The sequence below is a fragment of the Streptopelia decaocto genome, assembly GCF_964273445.1.
Source record: "Streptopelia decaocto genome assembly, chromosome: Z".
Classification (NCBI taxonomy): Eukaryota; Metazoa; Chordata; class Aves; order Columbiformes; family Columbidae; genus Streptopelia; species Streptopelia decaocto.
This window is the reverse complement of record NC_138657.1, coordinates 1,452,068-1,476,995: the sequence shown is the minus strand read 5'-3', so window position 1 is coordinate 1,476,995 and position 24,928 is coordinate 1,452,068. Positions and strand designations below refer to the sequence as shown.

The window sequence follows — 24,928 nt, the reverse complement described above, 5'->3', positions numbered from 1 at the left end:
AGGTAAAACTGATAAAAGTAAATTCTGTTCTCTATACAATGCAACACTCACTGGTGGAACTCACTGCCAAAACAGCATTAATATGAAGAGCTTAATAAAACTAGTAACAGAATTAAGCACATACACCATCATTTTCCTGTGAAATTATCACAACAGTGAGTAGAACAACTATCCATCATTTCAGACAAAAATACAACACAATTAAAATCTCTTGTGGAACTCAAAAAAGAGTTGGAGTCAGCAGAGAGAGTAGAAGTTACTATGAAAACTAAACATATACAATGCACATATGGGCTGAAACCTTTCCACTTTATTATTTGAAAAAACCTGCATCTTCATTAAAACACATCAGAGTATTAGTAGAACAAGAAATCAACAGACAGAATCATGGAACTGCTGATTTTGTAGCCTAGGAAAAAAGTACTGAAAAGTACAATCCACTTCTTCCTAAAAAGCGTTGCACAAATACACACAAAAAATGTCTCCAGTTTTTCCACCTCAGCCATATAGTGAAAATAAACTTCCAATAAACTTTCTGAACAAATAGGGTCACATGAGTGTTTTCCAGCTACAGCACTGATTTATTCTAGGAAAACAAACAAACAAAAAAACAAACACACAAAAAAACCCCAAACTTGCAAATTCTATATTTGGCTAACCATTCCCAGGTCGGATGAGTAAATGGTTAATTTTACTGTGCTTTTCTGGTTACAGAGACCAGGGCTAAGAGAATAAACGGCATGCCCATGGTCGTAACTTTAGTAACTTACGCCAATACTTATGTCCTAACAGCTATTTTATGTTTCTTTCTGTTGAACTCTGCCAATCCGCTCTTTGAAACGGGTTCATTTTTATTACATGGTTGTACACCAGTGTGTACAAACATGTAAGAAGATCTCCAGCATTCTTGGGAAAGAGGGGAAATCTGAGCACCTTCAACCCAACCTCAACCTGAAAATCACCTGAGAACCTCGGCTTTATGTACAAAAACACAACAGCGTTTTTCTTTGGAGTTTTCTTGCTTTTTGTTTATGTGGTAGATAGAGCTTAGAAATCAGCTGCTACCAGCCTCAGACTTTGTAGGAATTTTTCCTTCTCCTGAGGGGCTCATCTTCACTCTCACACAGACTCGGAGCTTTGGAGAAGCATCTCCTGCATTGCATCCATCCTACTGCACCGAAACATCAGTCTCTTCGTCTTGACTTTAGCGCTTTTGATTCCCGTGTCGTGGAAAATATTAATGCATGCAGTGGAAAACATTAATATAGTGCTACAGGGGAGGGGAAAGGAGGGGAATTCACTAACAAGGCTTGCTGAAAAGCAGGGGAGTGTGGTTGTGTGTAATGTGCAAAGCATTTCCCTCCAGTACCTGCGAGCACCTGGGAGATACTGTCAATGTTTATGATAATGCAAAGGGAACATCAGGAATGTCCCTAGGCAACGGGGGATGGCACAGCCATAGGTAGATGGCTCAAGGTCTTTATTAGCAGCATTATTAGCATTAATAAGTAATAAAATTATTAATATTAATAATTAACAACCATCATTATTACGGCTGTTTTTGTTGTTTGCCCAAGGAAGGGGAGAGTGGACCTGCCAGAGCAGAGGCTGGTGGGTCCCAGCATCCCCAGGGGGTGAATCTACCTTAAAGCAGGGGCAGGAAAACAATTCGCTGTCCCATAGACGTGGGAGAAGAAAGGAAAAGAGCATTCAATACTAAGTTATCAGGTATCTCTGAGCATGCAAGGTTACAGAGTCCAGTTAAACCAAAGTAAAATCAACACCACTTCTCTGAAAAATAGTATAAAAAGATAGTATATATATATATATGTATACATATAAGTATAAAAAGATGCCTTCTTCACAGCTGGTAATCATAATTTTTTTTTATATTTCAGCCACTGGCTCTATTTACCCTCCTCAGTTGCTGCTATGCTGTGTCCTTAGTTGTATTTTATAAGTGCCTAAAAGGCAAATATGAGGGCACCATTATGTACATCACTGTGCCATTATATGCAGTCCCAGCATCAGAGAGGTTGAGATCCGCTCGGTGGCAAGAGGTTATGATTTATTACACTCTTCCACACGGTCATTTGTTTTAAACTTTTTAATATTCCATTTAAGTGGCATAAATCCTCCTGGCTGATTCCAGCAACAGCGTTGCACTGATCTCTCCTCACCTTGTCTAATACTAGAGCAACACAGAAGTATCTCAATTAGAAAGAATGTGTATTATTAAAAGAACGATCCAAGTTATTCACCTATATGTTTTAATCTCATCCACACCACATTCAATTTTCCTTACTGCTGCTACAAACGTTGCTTTCAATAAACATTTGAAAAAACTCAGCCACCATTAAAGTGGTTTAAATAGACACCTAAACCTGTAAAACAGCAATAACTAAATGCTGCAAATTATACGTAGTTTGCAGTGGAGGTAATTTAGCATATCTAATCACAGTTTCAATTTTCTCTTGAAGTGTAAGAGTAGGAAGAATTATACATAGAAAACAGGAGGGATGAAGGAAGAAAATAAAGATACCCTAAGCATGGAAACTTTTCAAAGTCCAACAGAAGGCAACCTGTCTTGTGTATGGTATTTGTAAATGTGCCAGAACCCTGGCTGTGCTTCTGCCTTCTGTCCTCACGTGCTTTGTCAGGATGCAGCTCAGAATAAAGGTATTGGTAAAGGTATTGGTAGAAATACATAGTGTCTGGATGGTATGGACTTCTGTGTTGAGGTTGCAGAGTGCTCTAACCCTTCTCTAGATAAATGATGGACAAAGCAAAGCAGGACATTACCGGAGAATAACGGTAACAATATTTCTGCTCTTTAGTTTAATCCTTGAGAAAATATGTTATTTTTGACTCCCTGGAAGCCATTACAGAACTTGTCCTTATAAATGACCTTGTTCAAAATGTAAAAAGAAAAGAAAATTAAATAAAAACATGTGGTAGAATCCCACTGAATGCATACTCTTCTATTTTATTTTTTACTGTCTTTTAAAATGTTAATATTATATTTTCTGAATGTCTTTTTGTGCTCGGATTGTGAAAACTGATTCCTCCAACCCACTTTACCTTCCTGGGAGGCTGAAAGGAGGTACAGAAACCATCTTTGGTGCCCAAATCCTGACAATGATTTTGGGGACCACTTTGATCAAAAATAATGATCACAAGCTTTGAAACAGAAGCATAGATTTACATCATAATTCTAATAGTGGTGGCTGCGATTGTAAATATGTGTGGTAAACCTCATGATCTGCAAATAATTTAAAGATTTCAGGTGGAAAAGTTGGGCAGCACACAGAACATGTGGTGCTCACTGATGTCAATGGTCCCAAGGGTTTGTCATGAAATCCTCTCAGGATGTTTGAATACAGGAATAAACACCCATGTTTGGCCACTTTTGTCTTCAACTCTGTTCCATCATTTACAGAGAACAAGAGATTAAAATAACAGTAATTGTCAGGATCAATCCCCTCTTCAGTTTTAAAAATGGAAGTATAACCCGCTTCCACCTTTGAGCACTTTCGTGTTTTGCCATGACTTTGGAATGACAAATGTCAGTAGAGTAGTAAGATTATTGGATAATTTCCTGAATAAGACTATTAAGTATCACCACCGAGTATTTCCCCAAAACAGTCTCTAGAAATGTGGCATATTTTCTTTACAACTGGTATTTTTGCCTGTTTTCTGTTGCTGAAAACATTTTTAAAGGATCACCAAAACCAGGTAGTTATTAAACAACTAGTTTTATTTCCCCCCTCAATACAGTAGGGGTACATGGTTTCCTTGGAATTTTGTTTTTAATTGTTAAAGCAGAAATCTCTTCCTATTCCTCTTATGTCTTTCAGCTGATTAGGTTGTCCCTTTTTGCTACTCTTACCCCTTTCCCTAATATGTCTTAGTTGAGTTTGTGATTAGTTTTGGTCAAATTCTTTTTTATACATTTTTTATACAATTTCAATACAATTTTGTTTTAACCTTGGAACTTGAAGCCATAGGTTGCGAAACTACAGCGACTGGGTGCTTCTGGCCACCCTTTCCACCCAAAGGGTTTGTGAACACAAATCACTTGGGTTTTTTGAACTTCAGTGTTTTTTGTGAGGAAAAAAAAACCAAAACCCTTTCTGTGCCGAACTGTATTGGCCACAAATTCCAAAATCACTGTGTGCTTCTCATCTCAGAGACATAATTCACACATATTGTATGTACATGTTAGAAATGCTCTACAAACAGAGCTCTGCAGACAATCTTCCGACAAATTCTTCACCCACAGCATATAGACATCTTCTTTCTCTTCTCCCCTCTGCCTTCCCTGCACCTTTTCCCCTCATTCACACTCACCATATTTGCTCAGAGAGTTATTCCACTCATCAAACAGTAATTTCCTGGAACTATTAATACTTCTGACAAATGACACCATTCACAAACTTGCTCCCCCGGGCTTTGGCACCGCGCTTAGTCAACGCAGAGGAAACACACAGAATAAATGTTTAAAGGAAAGAGAAAAGACCCTTATTTTCTCACCCTAGTTCAGGATAGACGGACAGACTGCTGAATGTTAACCATCTGAAATCACACATTAAAATGGCTGGGAATTAGAAGGAGAATAAAGAAGAAAGGTCTGTTAAACATTCCTGTGTGCTTCAGGTACTTCCAGCGATACTTGTGAATGACCTGGAAGTACAATGTTAAAACTGTTGCTTTTCCCTGATGAACTTTGAATAAAATAGACATTGCAGTGTCCTGGTTAAGGACCTCAGTCGTTGGCATCAAAACATGAATTGCAGAGCAAAACGTTCAGGATTTGGGGACTGGAGGGAAATCAGTGATTTGATCCGCAGAACACAGAAAATTTTAAAAAATTGAAAGCATCAGCAAAGTAAGTTTCCTCCACTGTTCTAACAACAAAAAAATAAGCAGTGTATTTGCAGGAAAAATAAATGCCCAAAACATGTAATTGAAAAAACTCCCTAGGGTTCAATAATTACACTCTGTCTTTTATAACTACTCTGATTTGGTCATCTGGAAAAATAAGATCTGGCTCTGTTCTACAGACTTTGTTAAATCTTGCAAAATGTTCTACTTTTCCTTGCATTTTAAAAGCAAATGGTATTTCTTCAGACTCAACAGATAATTTCTATCTAGGTGATAGAGTTCCTTCTCAAAACAGTAATTCGGAGCTATAAAACATGTTGACCTTTCCCTGCATCTTCCAACAGGCTCCCAAGAAGATGTTGTGCTCTTTTTTGATCATACCAGGATGTCCTTAAGGTGGCCTTCGCTTGTTTGGTGGGTTGTGCTCCAGAAAATGTTAATTACATTCCCTATTAGATTATTTTGAAAAGCACTTTTAGTTTTGGTTTTATAACAACTTGCAGTGAGCTATTGTGGTTCCTCTCCTTAATTCGCAGGCATTGATTTGCAAAAGCAAACCAACAAAAGGACTATACAGCTGTCATTTAAACACTTTTAGCCATTATCAAATAAATATTTCACTGGGAAAAAAAAATCTCTAGGAAATGATTTTTCTGTATTTATGTAATAAGACTTCAAAATGCAGCATAAAACTTTTCTTTTTAAAAATCACAATGTTAGAACACATTTTCTTCTGAATCAATGCATCTCGAGGAAGTTGGGTGAAAAGGCTTGCAGAACGTAAGAGTTGTTTGAAAAAATTATTTAGTAACAAACTGGCTCTTGGCCTATAACATCACATAATGTAATTTCTGATAATGCATCTTCAAGCTTTCCCTGAACAGACTGCACAATCTTAATTTTTAATAGGCCTTCCAGAAACCACAACTATGCAAACCATTCCTCTATCAAAATCCACGGGTTTGTATCGTACTTGAGGAAGACAGCAGAATAAATTGTTTAGTGATCTTCACTATATGCCTTGTGTTGACCTAAAATATTCAGGCAGCATTTGTTCTTTGTGAGTGGGAAGCAAAGCAACCTGGGACTTCACAGGATGGACAAGAAGATGTTTTGGAGCACATAAACATACACACAAATTTCAAATTTCCCCAAAATTAAAAAAAAATAAGAAAATCCAACCACACATTAGCAAACTACTCAGCAGCAGAGAAAGTATTCCAAGTTATTTCTGTCTACTCTTTCACTATTGGTATTTAAAATTTTCACCAAGCAGTAATTAAAGGCCAACAAATATCTTTTGTATGCTTAATTTTAAATTACAGCTAATACCATACACTGAAGGGATAACAATGCACAACCGTATATGCTGAAGGCAGGAGGATTTGCACTATTCCTTTGTGTAAAATTCTAAAAAGCACATCTGCTGAGCAATTGATCTTAAATTACTATTTCTGATTGCAAGAAAGCTTCAGATTAGCAACAGTGTTTTGACTTTTTCACACTGTTAAAGAAAAACAGAAAGTAATACCTTTTCAGCAGAATGTTTTTTTTCTCAGAGCTCTGTGTTACCTCGATGCCGTTAGATATCTGTGACACTACATAAACCAATGGTGTCCATTTTGTTTTTCTAAACTTGCTAGCCTTCGGAACAATAACAATTTCCTAACATAAAATCTCTTTATACCATCCTGGACTTTGTTACTTCAGCACTTGAGCAGGCCAAGAAAAGATAAAAAGGGAAAGGAATCAGGAGAAAGAGAAAGAAACAATACTTAAATATTTATTAGCCATTTTTCTTATATGTTTTTTGAGACGTATGAAAATAATCCATACACATTCCTCAGCTCAATTACTTACAAATAACTTATCTGTGGAATCAAGTAAATCTGTCAGTTGTGCACGTTTATTTTTCCATGTGCTATCTCCAGATAAGCAGGTCTGTAATATTAGATTTCCACTGACATAATTGTGCATGAATTCTGATCTGATTTAGTATTACATGGTGCAAAAGGTGACACATTTTCTTTAATATAGCCCATTAGAAAAGGAAAGTAATTGCCAGTGTATGAAATCTGAGGAGTTGGATTGAAAGACTCTGGGACTTTGGGGTCAACTCAGTGGAAAAGTAACTTGCTCAACTACCCCAGGCACCAAGCACTGTGACAAGCAAACCTAATACCCAGTGTAGGTACTCAGTTAGGCAATCAATAAAAACACTGCATTATCGGACTGCTACAGATGTATGTTAACCTATCGTATTACCTCATCTGTTCCCAAACCAGTCAAACGTGCATTTGCTGATCATGCAGATAAGACAGATACCACCCCAGTCCTTAAGCCACATTTAATACCAAGCCAGAGCACTAAACCAACTGTTTATTGCTTTTCCATATGCCATAAATTCTAATTTTCGAGCGTATCTAAATTGTACACCAAAGACTACATTCAAAGCGCTACTGAGATGGCAAAGCCAACCGCTGTGAAATTAACCTGTGTGGGATTTAAGGTAAGTTCTGCACTACCCACCATGGGTAGTGCATGGATGCTCAACCCACATCTGCTCCCCCAGCCCCTCCACCAGGTCTGTGGCCTCTCCCCATCTCCATTCTCCTGCTGTAGATCTCAGCATCCTCCCCTACATCCCTGCCTGCCCAGGGCCCAGACACCCTGATCCATAAGATGTCCCTACATGTCATTTTTCCTTTATATCTGCATCTCTTTCTGCCTGATCCTGCTCTTGATCCCACATTCTCCTCGACTCAGAGCTGCTCCCACAATGCTCACAGGTGGACATCTCTGCTTTCAGTGTATGACTCAAAAACCACAGAACACCCACCGCCCACCCCAGTACTTGGCTCCAGGTCTTTGCCCCACTTGGAGGATGCTCTGAGAGGACAAAGGTGGGAATTCACAAACCAGCAACGTGGCTTCAGCAAATTTCTACGGGCTGCTGCCTCTTCTCCCAGCCAGACCTCCCAGCAAGCCACATAAACTGCACAAAAAGGGGTAGAGTTTCACAGGGATTAGGAAAGCCTCATCCTCCACATGGCAGTCACTTGTCTCTCTGGTTATTTTCAAGTCTCTGCAAGTGCAAGGGAGTAGATATCAATAAAAATAAATAATTTTTCCACTCTGTAAATGAATATATACTTCCCTGCACTTTATGCTTTAAAAGCCACAGAACTGTCTCAATGGAAAGTTCCCATGATTAAAGAATCATCTCTAAAGCTGGACTGTGAGTACTGGAAAATAAGCACATCTGATGTGCAGTGCACAGCTGACACAAAAACAAGGAGCTACAAAAAACAAAGCAGCAAAGGGCTGCTTTAGCTTCTAGTCAAACAGAAAGTGAGAACTGAAATGGCAAGATCGAGGACTGGGCAGAAGCGTTTTCTGGCACAGGTGATGTTGTCTGATCCATCAGTATTCTCATGCACTTTTTCTTCCACAGAATACATGTACACTCCAGGGCAGTGGATGGGAAGGTGCCTGGTAAGAAAACTCCTGTTGGAAAGTCTCTGGGCACATGGACATCTGCTAGTTAGGAGCTGCATGTCTGCAGACTTCTGTTGGGATGGGTGGAAGCAGTTGCCTTTCCGAATGGAAGTGTAATTAAAGCTTCTGCAGCAGACGATCACAATAATCCATCAACGGGACAACCTGCACGAGTGAACTGCCACGCCTTTGGAGCTTTTCTAGTTGTTATCAATAAACACACAAAATTCACATTGAAAAAAATGAAAAAGAAGTAGAATGAAGCTAGTTACATGCACTGCTTGTCCATAAGGTTTATCGACACCAAATTTATCTCTTTATCTGCCAGCAGATGAAACCTCTACCACATCGCACTGTGTCCTTGTGGATGCTGCTGCACAACGCCAACTTTGTAATTCTGTGCCATGCTCTTCTAGGAGCAGCTTTGCACTTAAATTCTTTGGGGTCGGGGTCCCTCTTTCATTTTGTCAAGATTCTATTTTACCTGGACGATCTGTCCAGCAACTTCATCACTGATCCATGCATCAACATTAAGTAAACAATATAAAACCTCCTATTGACACACAGATACTTCAAACCGCACCACTAATATAGGCATATAGTTTGCAAAAGCTCGCAAACTATTTTCCCGTATTCCTGTATCTTCCTCCATATAGCACAACAATACCTGATCAACTGCCCTGACAAACTTTTGTAGTTGAGACTGCAATTTTTCTTACAAGCATTTTAGTGAAGGGAAAGGTACGCACATGGCTTAAGAGGTAGAGTTTGCATTTCTTCTATCAGGTTTCCAAAGTTGTGCCTTACCCCTCACCATCTCTGCTTTCTGTGTGACTGAGTTGGAAGCTTGTTCTTTATTAAGGACCCCATACTTTGCTGTAGAAAAAGCTCAAAAGGCATCTCTCTAAAACAGGTGTTTGGGCCTGTTCTTCAGAATGCTAAAATGGGGAGCTATGGATAAGCCTGAAGAAATATTCAGGTGGCTGGCAAATACTCATATATCAGTGACTACATGGCTTGCTTACAGTCTCAAGCAGTTCCTGGCAGCAGGTTAATCAGAATGCAGATCTCATGATTCTGTGTGAAACGACATTTAAAAGTCTTATTAGAGAACGAGGAATGACCCATTCTCACTGGTTTTGAAGCCACGTTAACAGATGGATGCCTTTGGAGCTAACCTGCACAGGTAAGAAGGTTTCAAGGAGAACTTGGCAATAAAAGCTTTTGGTCATTTCCTTCAACACTCATCATTTCTCTCCCCTGGGTCACAGAGAAGACCACAGAGATTTTTTAACTACATCCTGTTCTATAAAAATCACTTTCTGAGGAGCTAGGTGAAAACAAACCTTCATTAGGTCTCAAAAAAATTAAATCTGCTTAGTTATGATAAAGAAATAATATTAAGGGTAGAGGAAAAATGTAGGGCGAAATTATGTCACATCCTGCAGCAGCTAACATAATTAAGACATATACTTCATTTGATTTAATAATTTATTGAATTATACTTGGATGACTTAACAAATGAAGAACATTACCCACACTATATTAGTCACAGGTGAAAAAAAAATGTACACGGATGAGTGTAATTCATTCAACAATTTGTAGACCCACGGTCCCCCAGGGACCATCGCACACACACCTCCTCAAGTGCCCAACTTCAGATATAAATCTCAGATTCTGAACTCACTAATACTCATTTTACTCCCCTAATTTTGATAGTATTTCAAGACGGCACTGAGATGAAGAAGCCTGATCTTGCTAAAACTAAGCCTCTCAGAAGGCTGTTCACATTACCTGTTTTCAAAGGTGCACACTTCGGTCATGAAGAAGCCCATCTGATGCCCGAGGTCAGGGCAGGATGACAACTGCTCATTGTGGAAGAACCTCTGCAAAGGTTCCCTGTGATCCAAGGTGCACCCAGCCAAAAGTAACTCCATGGCTGTGACTTTAAGGTGATCTAATGGTCAGAAACATCATCACTTGATATTCCAGTGTATGGGCTAAAGCAGTCTGCACCACAGAATCATTTAATAGTTTGGGTTGAATAGACCTTCAGATCTCCCCCAGTCCCCCTGCCATGACAGGGACACCTTCACCAGCTCAGGGTGCTCAGAGCCCGTCCAGCCTGGCCTGGGATGTCTCAGGGATGGTTCATCCACCACCTCTCTGGGTACCTGGCACAGGCTCTCACCACCCTCAGGACAACAATTCCTTCCTCATGTCCGGCCTGAATCTCCCTCCTTTAGTTTAAAACCATCACCCCTTGTCCTGTCACAACAAACCCTGCTCAAAAGTCTGTCCCCATCCTTCTTCTCGGCCCCTTTTAAGCACTGAAAGGTGCACTAAGGTGTCCCGGAGCTTCTCTTCTCCAGTGAACAGCCCAGCTCTCTCCCCTGTCCCCAGCAGAGCTGTTCCAGCCTCGGGTCATTGCTGGGGCTCCTCTGGCCCCTCTCCAGCAGCTCCATGTGTGTCTGTGCTGAGGACCCAGAGCTGGCCCAGCACTGCAGGGGGGTCTCACAGAGCGGAGCAGAGGGGCAGGATCCCCCAAACCTGCTGCCCGCGGGGCTGGGGATGCAGCCCAGGGCACCGTTGGCTTCTGGGCTGCGAGCGCACATGGCGGCTCATGGCCGATCTCTCAGTCCGGTGCCCCCAAGTCCTTCTCCTGGGGCTGCTCTCCATCCTGCACCCCAGCCGGGACCAATACTGGGCGTCGTCCTGACTCAGGACCATCATCTGTCCTATTATGCACAATTTTGATAAAAACCATGCCTCTTATTCTTATCTCTGTGTGAATAACTACACCGAGCTGAAACCAAACTGCACTGAGAAGTTTGACTTCAGACTGCCTTGCCGTAGGCTTTTCCTATAAGTTTACAAGTTTTTTTATAAGTTTAGCTAAGCTTTTAGGAGGCAGCATATATGCAGCTACAATTTTCACTGAAAGATAATGTGTTTTATGTATGGTTAATATCTAGGTGCTATGTTCATGTAGAATGTAATGGGGAAATCAAGCTATAGGTGAACCTATGAACTTATTCGTTCTGGAATTTTCTCTTCACTCCACTTCCTCCGTCTTTCTTTATTGTTTTCCCATCATTTATTTTATAGGAAATAAGTTCTCATAATTTATTTTATAAGGAAATAGATTACTATCTTCTCTTTTATAGAGTATAAAAATATAGGCTACATCAGAGTTACCTTTCCTCCTGCTCATGGTCTACTCATAGTAGAAATGCAGGGCATGCTTCTGAGACAGGTTACAGAAGCATCTCAGCTTGAAAACAAAGTTGTTACCTCTCAGCAGGGGTGATTAAAAGCTTTAAAACATATTTTAATTCAACTCAGCTATCTTTCATTATAAAAGCGTCTAGTTATCATGGAACTTCATGGACTGAGAACTGCAAAGAATTTTTCAAAGAATGAAATACTGAAGAGAGAGTAGATGAAGGTGTAAATGATTTGAATATTTTGTATTAATAAGATATTGTTAATAAAAGGGTAATATAGAATAGTGCTAGTACCATGCGTCTTCCTCCACTTAAATCTGCAACAGCAGCATTGCTCACTGGCCTGATGTCGAGAGCTTTCCACAAAATGCTGAGCTGAAATTCTTTGTGATTATCTGAAATATTATCTGGAGCTTGTTCAAAGAACAAAGCTATTAGAAAAGCATATCTGAACTTCTTCTATGACAAACTAAACTCTTATATACATAGATTATGCATATCGACCTCTACATTATTATAACATAACTGTTTAAAAATCCTTTTGGTAGCTTGTTGATAAATTGACTTCGTGTAATTCAACTGACCCTTATTCGCTAAGATACGGTGTAAGGCAGCATTTGGAAGCGAGCCAAAAACAAAGAAAATAAAAGAGAGGCGAGATAGAAATCAGATTAAACTGTAAATCTGTGTCTGGCATAGGTTTAGCAAGCACTACAGAACACATGGAACACAGATTCCAGTGCTATTTATTGGAAAAACCAGTATCGAATTAAGGACAAAAGCCTGAGCCAAACAAACTGCAGCATCTTTTCCAGTTCCTAAATACATAATATGACAAAGAAAGAAAAATGGAAAAGAAGTGTTCTACTGCTAAGCACCACTTCATAAATGATGCAAGAATAAGTGTAGTTGCCACTTTAGTTCATTAGTCATATTGCAACTGAAGATGAAAGTTAACATTCTCAGTTAAAAAAAAAGAAACAATATCTATGACCTTAAATTGACAGTCCTGTCTACCTTAATTGCAGCAGAGGCGGGAAAAAAGAGTTACAAAAATCCAGAACATGAGAATGAGAGCAAGTAACACTGTAAGTACAAATCTACCTTGTCAAACTCCTCTCCGTATCACATGCCACTATTAATAAAGTGCATTACCTTAACTAATTACACACACTTGAGCATCCATCATCCCTCAGTTTATTACTTCTGTAACTCTGTGATTTTGGGATGTCGAACAACGTCCCGTAACCTACATCAGCGCTCGCCCACGCGGGCCTCATCAAGTAGCCAAAGAGTTGCCCTTTCACTGCGAGCAAGTGGCTAAAATCTAAGCTGGCTCTAAAGAAAGACACTTTTCATAATCGCTCAACAATCTGCTAAGTGAAAACATATGGGTAGGCTTAGGTAAAGCCTTCCAGGGGTCTTTAGTGAATGGGAAACAGGTGCTCCGGTTCTGTGCCATGTAATACCCCATTTACCGTTAAGTCCAAAGGTTACAGGACTAATAGCTGCCTTGTGGTAATCAGGGAAAGCAAAGACACTGTCCATGCTCAAACATCTGGGACGTATTTTACATACTTGCCACATATGCTTCAGTTTCAATTAAAGTGAGGCTTTGGCACATTTATTAATCTTTTTACTTTTATCGCCTAAGAAGACCCACTTACCTGATTTTTCTATTATACCACATGAAAAAAAACAGAGAAGTAATAAAAGCCAGAGGCCACTACCAGCTGGTGTTACAAAATGTGCATTTGTTTTCTCACAGAACTTCATTTTGCACACAGCTTCAAGAAAACACACATATGAATTAGAATAATACACAACTGCACCCTTACATTTTGACAAAAGGATGTGAGAGGAACGGCCATAGTTAACAGACTATGTCTAGTGCACCAGACAGGAAAAAGCACCCTTTGAGCTTCTAATGATGAACGACTCAGTCCTGGCTACACATTTATGTTTTACAGTTTAGCCCAGTGCAAAATAATGCGCACTATGAAGAGTCCTGAACGTATACACTAGTCCATACGTGCTTATTTTAAGAAGTGTAATTCTATTTTCCATTCAAACAGCATATTGAATCACGAGAACTCAAAATGTTTGCAATAATGAAGACAGCTTTGAATTCATAAAAATCAAACTAAACACCTTCTGTATAGAAAGACACCTCTTAAATATTCAATAAAAGGGCTCCCTGAATGCACACGGTAATGTCAGTGCTCACTTTTATTCAACCTTGGTAACTAGATCTAGAAAAATGTTTGAACTCTAGTGTCAGTTTGAGAAAGCTGAATATTAGATCACAACACTGAAACATAGAGTGATATTTCTAATTGGGTACGTTTTGCCCGGCATCTGTTAATCCCCAGAGAAGGGGGGCTGGGGGAGCTGACCCCCACCCTCATCTTCCCTTTTAAAGCAGTTTGTTTAGCAGTTTCCAAAAACCACTAAGCCATAACTACATAGGCTAGCTTAAACTACAAGCAGTCAAGCACTATTCTTTGTAAACTAAACACAGTTATTAAAATATCCAGGAACACGCACACTACTGGGATGATACTTTTTGCACCAGCTCTAATAATAAAGCAGGAAGAAATGGGAGAAAATGGCTTCAAATGGATGGCAGATCAGTGTTTATCAGAAGAGAAATGATGATTCAAAGCCAGCATGTTGAGTTAAAATACAAGCTCTCCACAGCTACAAGACTGACCTTTGCAATAAATCATATATTTTATTGCCAGAAGTGTATGCTCATATCATTTAGTGTTACAAACCATCACATGTGTTTTGTAAAAGGTTTTGTTACTACAGTGCTGGCCGATTCTGAAATGATGTAGCTAACGATTTAAGTGATGTATAGAAGAATTTCACATAATAACTTTCCGTCAATTGTAAAATGTTTGAGCTAGGAATAGAATGAGGAAAATACTCTTTTTTATCATCTCATATCCTAGGTGTTAGCTAACAGAAAAATAATCATTCAAGGGATTAACTAATCATGGCGAATTTTCTGACATTTCAAATGCTGCTGTCAGCGTATGAATTCTTACAGTGGTATATAACTGTACATCTCAACTAGAAACAAAGGTCAAGGGCATAAATTAAGATACACTGTTTTTCTCCTCTTGAAAAAAAAAGAAATCATTGCTTTACTACAAGAGAACTGGGGGAACACATGTGAAGGTCAAAATCATCTGTGTTTTAATTCAGAGTACTTGTAAAATTGTCTATTTTTTTTTTTCCTTTTCTTGTGTTTTTTCCCACAAATGTCACCTTCCTGGTATGAAAACAGCAGCAACATCGGTGCTTTTCCAGTGCACTCATCTTGCCACAGCGCCGTCCCGCCAGCGCTGGCCATCGCTTCGGTGGCGCAAGGTCATTCTAATTTACTTTCTCCGTTTTTTCCCTCTCCCCAAGGGACAAACAATCCGAGCAGTCCCATCGCTGGGCTCGATAAGACGTGGAAATGAGCCGTTATTTACCGTGCGGCCGCAGCCCTGAGCCCAACCGGCAGCCTCCACACCGAACCGCGTTCGCTCGAACAGCCGAACGATCCGCAACAGCTTCCCCAGCCGCGACGCCAACTTCCAATCAAGCGGCCGCCCGTGAGAATTGTGATTATTTAAATGTCACACGGAGTGCGGAAATTTTCAGCCATTCTTTGAAAATTACAGGCGTCAACATCCCATCTTTAACCAGTATGGAGTTGCTATTTTTACACCATTTTTTTTTTCCCCCTAAAGTGCAGCCCTATTTGTAATACTCAAGACAGGACAAATTTTTGTCCTTCAAAAACAGTTGTCACTGCAGTTATCTTCACAAGAGCTATCAAGTTCCAGACAGGCTGAATTATTTTTGTTCCTGGCAGAAAAAATATTTGACCCAGCTCTGGACCAAGAGGAAAAAAAAAAAGCAGGATTTATAGTCCTCTATCCTTTCCTGCAACACACTGTAGCATTGTTAGGATGATAAACAGCTCTGTCCAATTTTCTGGACTAAAACACTTCACCTCCTTTTTTAACTGTCTGTAAAAACAGTGTCATGTCTAAATTCTCCCATCCCCAGATACCCAAGTGCTAGGAAAGATAATTACCTTGTCATCTCTGTCATCCTCTTCTTCCTCGTCCTCTAGCATGTCCTCCACTACCTGCAGACAGAAACAGTAGTAGTTGTCATGATTTAAAAAGGAAGAGTTTTGTTCTGTCAATTCTAAACCTTTTGTAGATGAAAACTTTATTAACATTTGAAATAAATGCACAGAAGGAAAACGTACAACTAGGAAAAAACACTTGATCTACAGATTCAAATTTAGGAAAGTGTTATAGCTCTAATTGACCTACATTAGGGAATTATATACTGAAAACCATTCCTGTACAAAATGCCTGCTTGACAATTTAAGTATTTAAAAGGTAGATCAAAATTCAATGTACGATTGTTTTAACTGAAGGAATCCTTTGTCAGCTCCACCGGTCCCCATACAGCACACACAAACGCTTGCTTTAAATTTACTGTTACCTACAGAAACGTGCAACATTTTTAATAGAGTTTACAGCATTCACCAAGAGATTTTTGTAGAATACCAAGCTGGAAATAAATTCATACTAGCTTATCTCCTCATGACCTACAACAATTATATATACCATATGCTCTATCAGCATTAGCACTGTGTTTCTTAATAGTGATTTTATACAATCTGTGCATCTAACGTTCTGCACATTTATTGCAAGCTGCAGTTGCCAAATGTCTGCATCTACCTGTTATTTGATTTAAATAGTCTCTTCAGTCTAACACTATGAAATATACACATGCATTCAACTAATTCTATAAATATTAATAATTATTTATCACAACATGAAGTGAGCCACTATTAAATCTAGTCCACAGAGAGATTAAATGACTTTCTGACTATGGTCAGTGGCAGATTCAGCCTTAAAACTCACAAATCCCTCTTTCATAACACTGTCACCAAGTCTTCACCATCACCGAGGGGGAAAATGTGCTGCTGGTGCAACTGAAGTAAAGTTGTACCTCCCTATGAGCAGAAAATAATGTGGCTCTTTATATGACTATTTATATGTAAGTACTTATTAGGGTATGGGAACTTCCATAAGGAAGGTCAGCAGAGATCCACCTAGTCCCGTGTCATATTACGGATGCAAAACTTGTATCCTATGTGTTATAAAATATGCATAAAAGAGATAAGAGAAGGTAAAACTTGTTGATGCAGGTTAATACTTCCATCTATTTCACAGGCTTTCCACCAACTAAAACTTTGTTTACTTTGTTATGTAGCTGAGGCTACAAATGTTTTAGTGCATTTGTCATTTAAGACAACGCATTAAAATTATAACTTCAGAATGACTCCCTAAACACAGCTCCAAGGATATTCGCATCAAGTCCAAACCTAAAGGGACTTTAACACTATCGAAGAGCCAAATTCAGGAAAAAGAAGAACTTAAAAAAAGAGAAGCGTGCACATAAGGCATCTTCCTCTGAGCTAGCTGAGCCATCAATAAAATCCCAGTTAATCACGTTACGTGGGCTCATGCAAAATGTAAACATGACATAGATCGATGAAACATGCACAGACCACTCTGCATACACGCAAGTCAACTGCATGGTCCAAAATCTATCCAGTCTCAGTTGTTCATTCTTGTTTGAACCCAGTCCCAAAACAGCTCTATCAATGAGCTGGGGACGGAGCCTCCAATCCTGTCTACTCTGCCCTGGACCCTGGAGTCAAAAGAAAGACCAGAAACACAAGGAAACAGTAAAGAGTGAACATGTCCAGAAGCCCAAAGAAGCAGCACACCCATAGCAATTAAAGAATTACTCTTGAATTCTTTCCTGCCCTGAAGAACAATTTTATCAGGAGGAGACTGAATGACCAAATCTTCTGACGTGATGCCAGGCAGGAAGATGTATTTGTGAATCTCCGCAGGCTGAAGATGGAATCAAGGCTGCGCACCAGCCACCATCTATGAAGAAGCAGCCTCCCTCACCAGTTTCTCCTCTGTTTCCCCATTTAGACCAGCTCTGCTCCACTTTTAAAGAAAAAGGGTTGGAGACAGTGCCCAGAGAGTTTGGGATGGTCACACTTCTCAGCACCGAGGGAGGGAAACATTGAGAGCATGTTGTTGAAATGCTTGTCAGCTCCTGCTTGGCTCAGTACATCACTTTACACATCTCACTTGGAGGTGACCGAGAGGTCCCACCTTCATGAACCTCCCTGTGGGTGCAAAGGCATTTTCAGTTTTTCATTTGTCTGCACCATGTCCTTGTTCCTCTCCTCTCTTGGTAGCTCACCGTGACCTTCCTTGGGCTGCTCCAAGTGTTTGGGAAGCTGAGCTGTCAACTACATCACTGGCCTGATCAAGTTCTTCAAAAAAACCCAACCTAAAACTTTTAATCTGGACAGATTCAGTCCATCAGTGTGGCATCAGCTCCACTGAGGAAACCAAGAACTGAGAAGGGAGGATGAAAACAAGCTGTTAAGGGTGGCAGTGAGATGGAAACCCTCTTAAATCAGTTTTGCCACACGCAAAAAAAAAATCTGTAATTACATTATTAGGTGACTAAAGCCCAAGGCGTAAACCTGAATCTGTTGACTCAGATGCTGCCTACACCTGAGGCTGACTAAATTCAATAGGTCTCTTACTTTTCGACATTAATACACTTGAAGATCTCTTATGTACATCCAGAAATTCCCTGTCTTGACAGGACTGAACAGCAGAATGCCTGTCTCACAGAAGCGCTAAAGTTGGCATTGAGACATTTAGTTGAATTGGAAACCTCTAAAATTGTTGCAAATGATGGCACCTCACTGCAATCACTTGCATGACAATACCCATTCTAAATTATCCAGATAATAATACTTCAAACTCACTTTTTTTTTTTTTTTTCTCTTCTTCCCCATCTAATGATCTCAAACTATTTTACAAGCTTCTATAGAACAGCAAAATGTTATCTTGTTCAAGGGACATAAAAAGTCCTTTGAAATCGCTTGAAGCCAGGACTGAGCCTAGATTTCCAGCTTCTCCATTCCAACTTTTAATTCAAAAGCCACTACCAGTCTATGCTCTTGTTCTAGGTTAGTCATATCATCAATTACATTGAGCTTCAGAGTATTGAATTGTCTAGAAAGGAAAACAGATTCAATTATTGTATCAAAATATAATGTAGAAAAAGTGCTCCCATGCCCAAGATGCAGAAACGATTCTTGAAAGTATATGAAACAGAGCTCATGCTTTCCCTTGTCTTGAAATTCAAAAGGAAGAGTAAAAAGAAAATAAAAAGGGGATTCAGACAATACGGACACAATAATACAATTTATCAAACCACCGAAACAAGTGTTTTCAGAACTTTGACAGAAATTAAAACAAGGAAAGTAGATTCTTCATGATCTTATGATATATTAAGGATCGGCACACTGAAGCCTTACAAAAGCTGTATATTGAAATAAAATCTATTTCTGCAGAACAAAGCAAGGCTGTTGAAGAGAGGCACAGTGGATCTGAGCAACAGATTTCAGTTTAACATTGTCACAGGAATTCTGTAGGAAAAAAAAATCGCACAATGGAATTTTTTCTCCTTTGATTCTGCCTCGTTGCTATTCAAATAAAGTGCACATGTGCTGCTTTGGTTTGAAGGAACACGGTAGTTATTCGGATCTCTGTGTTAAGCATTGTACCTGGGGGAGGGAGGAGACAGGGAAGGAGGCAGAGGGAGAGAGGGAGGACAGGAGAAAGCACACGAAGATAAAATGAAACATTGGAGTTACGTTATTCAAAGTTCTATGGCAAAAATCTCAGATTGCCCCTGGAATACCCACTCTAAATTATGCTTTCCGATACCTTGCTTGAAATCAAGTAGTATTAATCAAACAAAGGAAGGGCACTGGGGAAATCAGAAAGATCTAATGCAAGCAGTTAAAAGTGACATGACCTTCTGTAATGTCACTTGTCACAGACTTATATGCTGCATACTGGTAGAAGGTCTTGAAAGAACCTGTTTCTTGGTACTGTCCCTTGAATGTAATACTAATACAGATGACATTTTAAAAAACAGACGTAGACGGCCCCAAATACAGCATGTCAGCCGCATCACGGACAAACAATAAGCAGATGATGTTTAAACGATGTTTAAATGTTGCAAAGTAAGATCCTTCCTGGGCAAAATAGCCTTATTAAAAGCTAATTAATCAGAAAGAGCAAGCCGTGTAATTCTTACCTACTGCCATTGCTCCTGATCCATTCCCACCATCTTTGAGGAACTCAGTCTATATATATGATTCATAATCCACAGGATATTGGAGCAGCGACGGGTACATTGGGTTACGAGGAGGAAGCACAACCACCACATTTTCAACCCAAAAAACCCACCCCAGTGTTTCTGGACTAGAATACAGTCTTCTGAGGAAGCTGGCAATTAAGTACAACTTGCATTTATTCTAAAGATGATCCATTGGCTAACAAACATGATGGGATCTGTGAGAAAATAATTCATTTTCACATCTAATCTCAACACCTGCAATGTGCGGTTGGATTCTAGTTAGTTACAGGAACGTCGGATGCAAACCTCGTGATTGCAGACAACTTTAAAACACCTCCTGGATTTAAAGACTCCATGGAAAAATGGCACATTGAAGCTTAACACCACTACTAATGAAAGGTCCCTCACTCTTGGCATCAGCCTGCAGTTTCCCATACAATATGTGCAAACCGCAAGTCACTCCACAAATTGTCTTCTGTTTTAATTTCTTTGGCTGATCCCACAGAAAAACCTGCACAGAAGATACTTCGTGTGTTAACAATACCAGATTATCTGCCCTGAGCTAATATGCAAAACAAGAAAAAAGTAAAAGGAGAGGCAACTAACTGCAGATAATCCTGAGGACTGTTAATACTCTTCTTTAATGTGAAGCAACACACTCCAACTCCCATTAGCACTTCTCAGGGTTTGCTTGTAACTTACTTGGTGTAATCCTTGAAGTATAGGGGCTTTCAAAAGAAAAACAAAACACTTTTTATGCTATATCATGTTATGGTGTCAAAGTAATGGTAGCCATTTGTATTTTCACCTATGGGTATTAACATTCATAAAACAAAACAAAAAAGAGAATGAGATTTGTTTCCAAATTAAATGCATTTTAGACGTACAATGAAATGTGGTCAGAATCGTGTTATCATCACATTAATTTGAACTACCAGACATGAACAGTACTGTATGTTTGTGTGTCGCTCAATTCAGCGTTTATGTGTAAATGTAATATAATATTGTGCGGTGTGTATGGATAAAGAAGGATGTGTAACACCACTTGGGCTCTATCGGGTCATTTCCAGGTATCTCAAGTTGAAGCAAAGACGTCCATCGCCAGTAAACCGCAACACCACTGATTTTGTGCTCATTTTCACAACGTGACATCTGCTTCTTCCATGGAATTGTGGAGGAGAAACTTTACAGGAGGTACAGCTTAATTAAAATGTCCACCTTTTTTTTACATTTATAAGGAAAATAAAAATCAAATGAACAGATTCTGATTTAACAGTGTAGTATATCCGGAATACAACTGATCCTGATTTATACCACTAATGTTTTGACCTAGGGGTATTTCATCTGCAATAACGATCAAGATAACTGAACCACTAGATGTAATAATAATTAGTGTGATAAGCTTGCCAGTAAGGTTGAATATATTGCAGTACGGAAGACAGCAGACTAAAAAGAAAAGCATTAGTACTTTACTGCTAAAACACTTCCTGATTTTTACACAGACACTGAAATACAATTATTTCTTCTAACAGAACGCATTCTGTTAGCTTATTCTGGGAACTGCCCTTGTTGCAATTTAGTCTGATTCTTAATAGGAAATGAGACTTTAATATGGCTATCAGATGCCTTTTGATGCATGCTTCTGATTACATGTAGCTCTGTAATGTCAACAACAGAATTCTTATTTGCAGTATAATATATTTCTTGGCAACATGCATGGGCTGTAAATACAGTTTATTACACAAGAACATGTAACCTTTTTCCTGTTGCCAGCTTTATGTGCCCTCAATGTTCAGCTGCCAATGTAGTTAAAACTAAGTCATTTTTAACATAAAAATGGCACAAATAGTAGGCCCTTTTCTGTATATTTCTTTTGATATTTGCTTCTCATTTATTTTAGCTCTTGTATTTACACAATGCACTATGAACTGAATATTAGGTGTTTATTTGAAGTATGTCTCCATCTAAAGGCTTCAACATGTACTGTACACTTGAAATGTCAGATTTTTCTTATCTCAGAATGCTTCGTTTTTAGTGCAGCAGAATGAAAACAAAACAAAACAAAACAAAACAAAACAAAACAAAACAAAACAAAACAAAACACAACAACACATTCTTTGCTCGGCTAAATATCAATGGCAAGTTTACCATGCAGAACTATTAAAAATAACACCCTCACAAAATTTTGTGAGCTGGAATTCTTGGACAAAACCTCATGACAAACTATCTTGTTAACAACACAATGGCTCAATATCAGTTTTCGCTGTTATTATTGCTTCTCTTCAAGTATTTTCGAGATTATAGTAGAACCAGATATGCTCCTCTCATAAAACAACATTTATCCAAATAATTTTAAGCCTGTAGGTGTGACACAGTCTATTACATTCAAATTTGGAGCTCACAAGATTTTTGGTAGAAAAAGGCTGTGTTATGTATTTCATGTGACAATGCATATAATATACATATTATTGTAATTTTTCTTTTCCAGGTGTTGATACATTTGGGTAAATACATTTAAGCTGCAGTACAATCCCAAAGTTGTGAAAGTCTAGGCTGAATTAAAATGTGCTAAAGCAAAAGAAAAACGAACCAAAGATTAATACAAATCTCACATGACTTCGGGAATTTTTACTAGAAACTAAGCTGATGTCGGTTGCATATATTGATTATTTATAATAGCCAGTAGAACCTCTCAAGTGAATCTTGTTGCCATGTTAATCTTGATGCAAATGCAAATGAAAAAAATAACAACAAAGCATTAATACGGTCTCATAGAAAAAAACGCCTCTAATGTGCAGTGAAATTCAATGTTATTTTAGATGCCTACAATACTGGAAGGTTACACCTGAAATAATGTGGCAAAATTGAAATTTAAAAATCAATCGGTTTATTGTACATAAAAACTCACACAATATTTTTAAATGCTGTAGGTATCTAGGGTGGGATTTTGGTGTTTTGTTTTCAGGTGACCAAAACCGGACCAAATATTCAAGTTCTTTGGTGCATTTGGTTTTTTAAGTGCTACTGGGATGAGAACTCTGATTCTGTATGTAAACCTCGGACGCAGGGTTTATATCTGCAGCACGGAGAGTCTCTTTCAGCCGTAACCCAGGTTGCCACTTGCACTATTACGTTCGATTATGCTGCAGGAGAGAAATGCTTTCTGCCCAACCTATATCTTTATATAGTGTAGTGTGTGACTGTTAAATTAGTGCATAATGCATTTAAAATATTTATAGTACCAACATTTAGTTAAATAACCTTTATGTAAGATTTATGTTGATTTGTTCATTTCTCATTTAATGGCAAATTATGAAGAGCATGTTTCATAAAGATAATTCTCCATTTAAATTCAGCAGGCCATTAAATATTAAAATTATGTTTCTGATGCAATCTAGAGCAAATTTGTCCAGCTTCAGCGATTATTTGCACTCATAAAAATTAGACTTGATTAATAAAATTTAAATGCTTGATTAAGCTGACATTTTCATGTTTCTTTTCTGATTTATTTAAAAAAAAAATCCCACCCTGTCTTGTAGCAGGGCACTATAGCCTATTTTTCCTTCCTGACTATATGGATAGTATAGAAAGAATAAACAGTTGCAGGAAGGCAGTGATGGTTCTTAGCAGAACACGTAATATTCCAGCCCGTGTTGTGGGTGGTGTCTGTGCTCTGACAGCAGCCACACCGAACGCACAGGACACCATGACCTGCTTGCAAAGCTCTGCTAACTTTTCTTATTCTTGACAACAGAGAGCAAGTTCATTATTTCAACTAATTTGGCACATTTTAAGAAAAACTCGAGAACTTTGCTGTATTGTTTGTAGCAATGGGCTGGTCACCACCCGGCTCGAGCAGAAACAGAAGGAGAATCACTTTTATTTTGAGGTGCAGAGACATAAGTTTAATTAGCGGTTAGCAAATATAAGGTAAAACCTTTTCCGCACAACGCCTGAAGTAATTCTATAAACAACAACTGTATTCTCCTCATTTTTTGAGGCTCCGTGAATCAGATGAGCTTGACACACGTTTATTTTTATGCCTAACTCTGTATTCTCCCACCAGCTCTGTGCTTTGGAGATTTTGTGGCTGCTGCTGTTGCCACCGCACAGGAGGCAAAACATCTCAGGAAAGTGCAGTCAAAATGACGTCAAGAGGTAATTGCCAACCTCACAACAACCTTTAGTATCATCTTGCGCAAATTACGTATTCCAGGCACTCTAGCTAGAGTGCACGGACACTGATTTATTTTATTCCCCCATATTTTTGTAGCGAGAATTCAATCCTAGATAGAAATCACTGGTGACATCTGGTTGCCAAGCACAAAAAACCTCAGTACTGCACAGGCAACAGAACTGAAGCACTTGGTGTTTGTCCTGTATTCATCTGCAGGTGAAACCCTTTCAATCTAAGAACTTTGTGGACTCATGCTTCCACGCTTTAACACCGTAATGTGAAAAAAAAAAAAAACACAGAAAAATCAAGTCACTACCTTGTTTATTTGCTTGGTAAGTCAGTTTTCAGTTTGCAGGAGAACAGGTGGTTAAAGTCAGGCACTTTCCTGGAGGGGCTGGTTTCTGTATTAAACGTAAAGCAAAGTGGTGCCATCCACCCAAATTCACCAATATCTCTGACAGACACAGTTGTCTTGCCCCCAGAAAAAATCTTACCACCCTTTCTTGAGGAAAGAAGGGATCCAATGAGATGGATATATTCATAACCATCCTTCTTTCCATTCTCCCCCCCACATTTTCTTAATGTGGTATTTTCCAGAAGACACATAAAGAGAAATAAAAAAATCTGAGTATACATATGGTATGGCAAGACTACATAAAAAGTACTCACGGAAACTGGTTAAAATCTCAAAATGAAAGGCTGTCTTTAACAAAAGTTATTTTTCTTCTATTCTCAAAATTTCATCCTAAACGTGTCCAGCTCTAAATTTTAATAGAAACATACACTCTAGAAACATGAGTCATCAAAGCCCATTTTGCAAAAGAATCTCCAGTGAAATTAAAAGATGTATTGTGCTGTTTTATATCAG

At 38.9% G+C, this 24,928-nt stretch overlaps 1 protein-coding gene across 4 annotated transcripts in view; it reads right to left on the bottom strand.

Annotated features, from left to right (window-relative positions):
* MCTP1 (multiple C2 and transmembrane domain containing 1) overlaps positions 1-24,928 on the bottom strand; it is a 231,233-nt gene that overhangs the window by 20,476 nt on the left and 185,829 nt on the right. For all 4 annotated transcript variants that reach the window (XM_082074225.1, XM_082074226.1, XM_082074227.1 and 1 more), the window contains one exon: positions 15,706-15,759. In XM_082074225.1, coding sequence (XP_081930351.1) covers positions 15,706-15,759 — 54 coding nt within the window. The remainder of the gene's footprint in view (positions 1-15,705; positions 15,760-24,928) is intronic.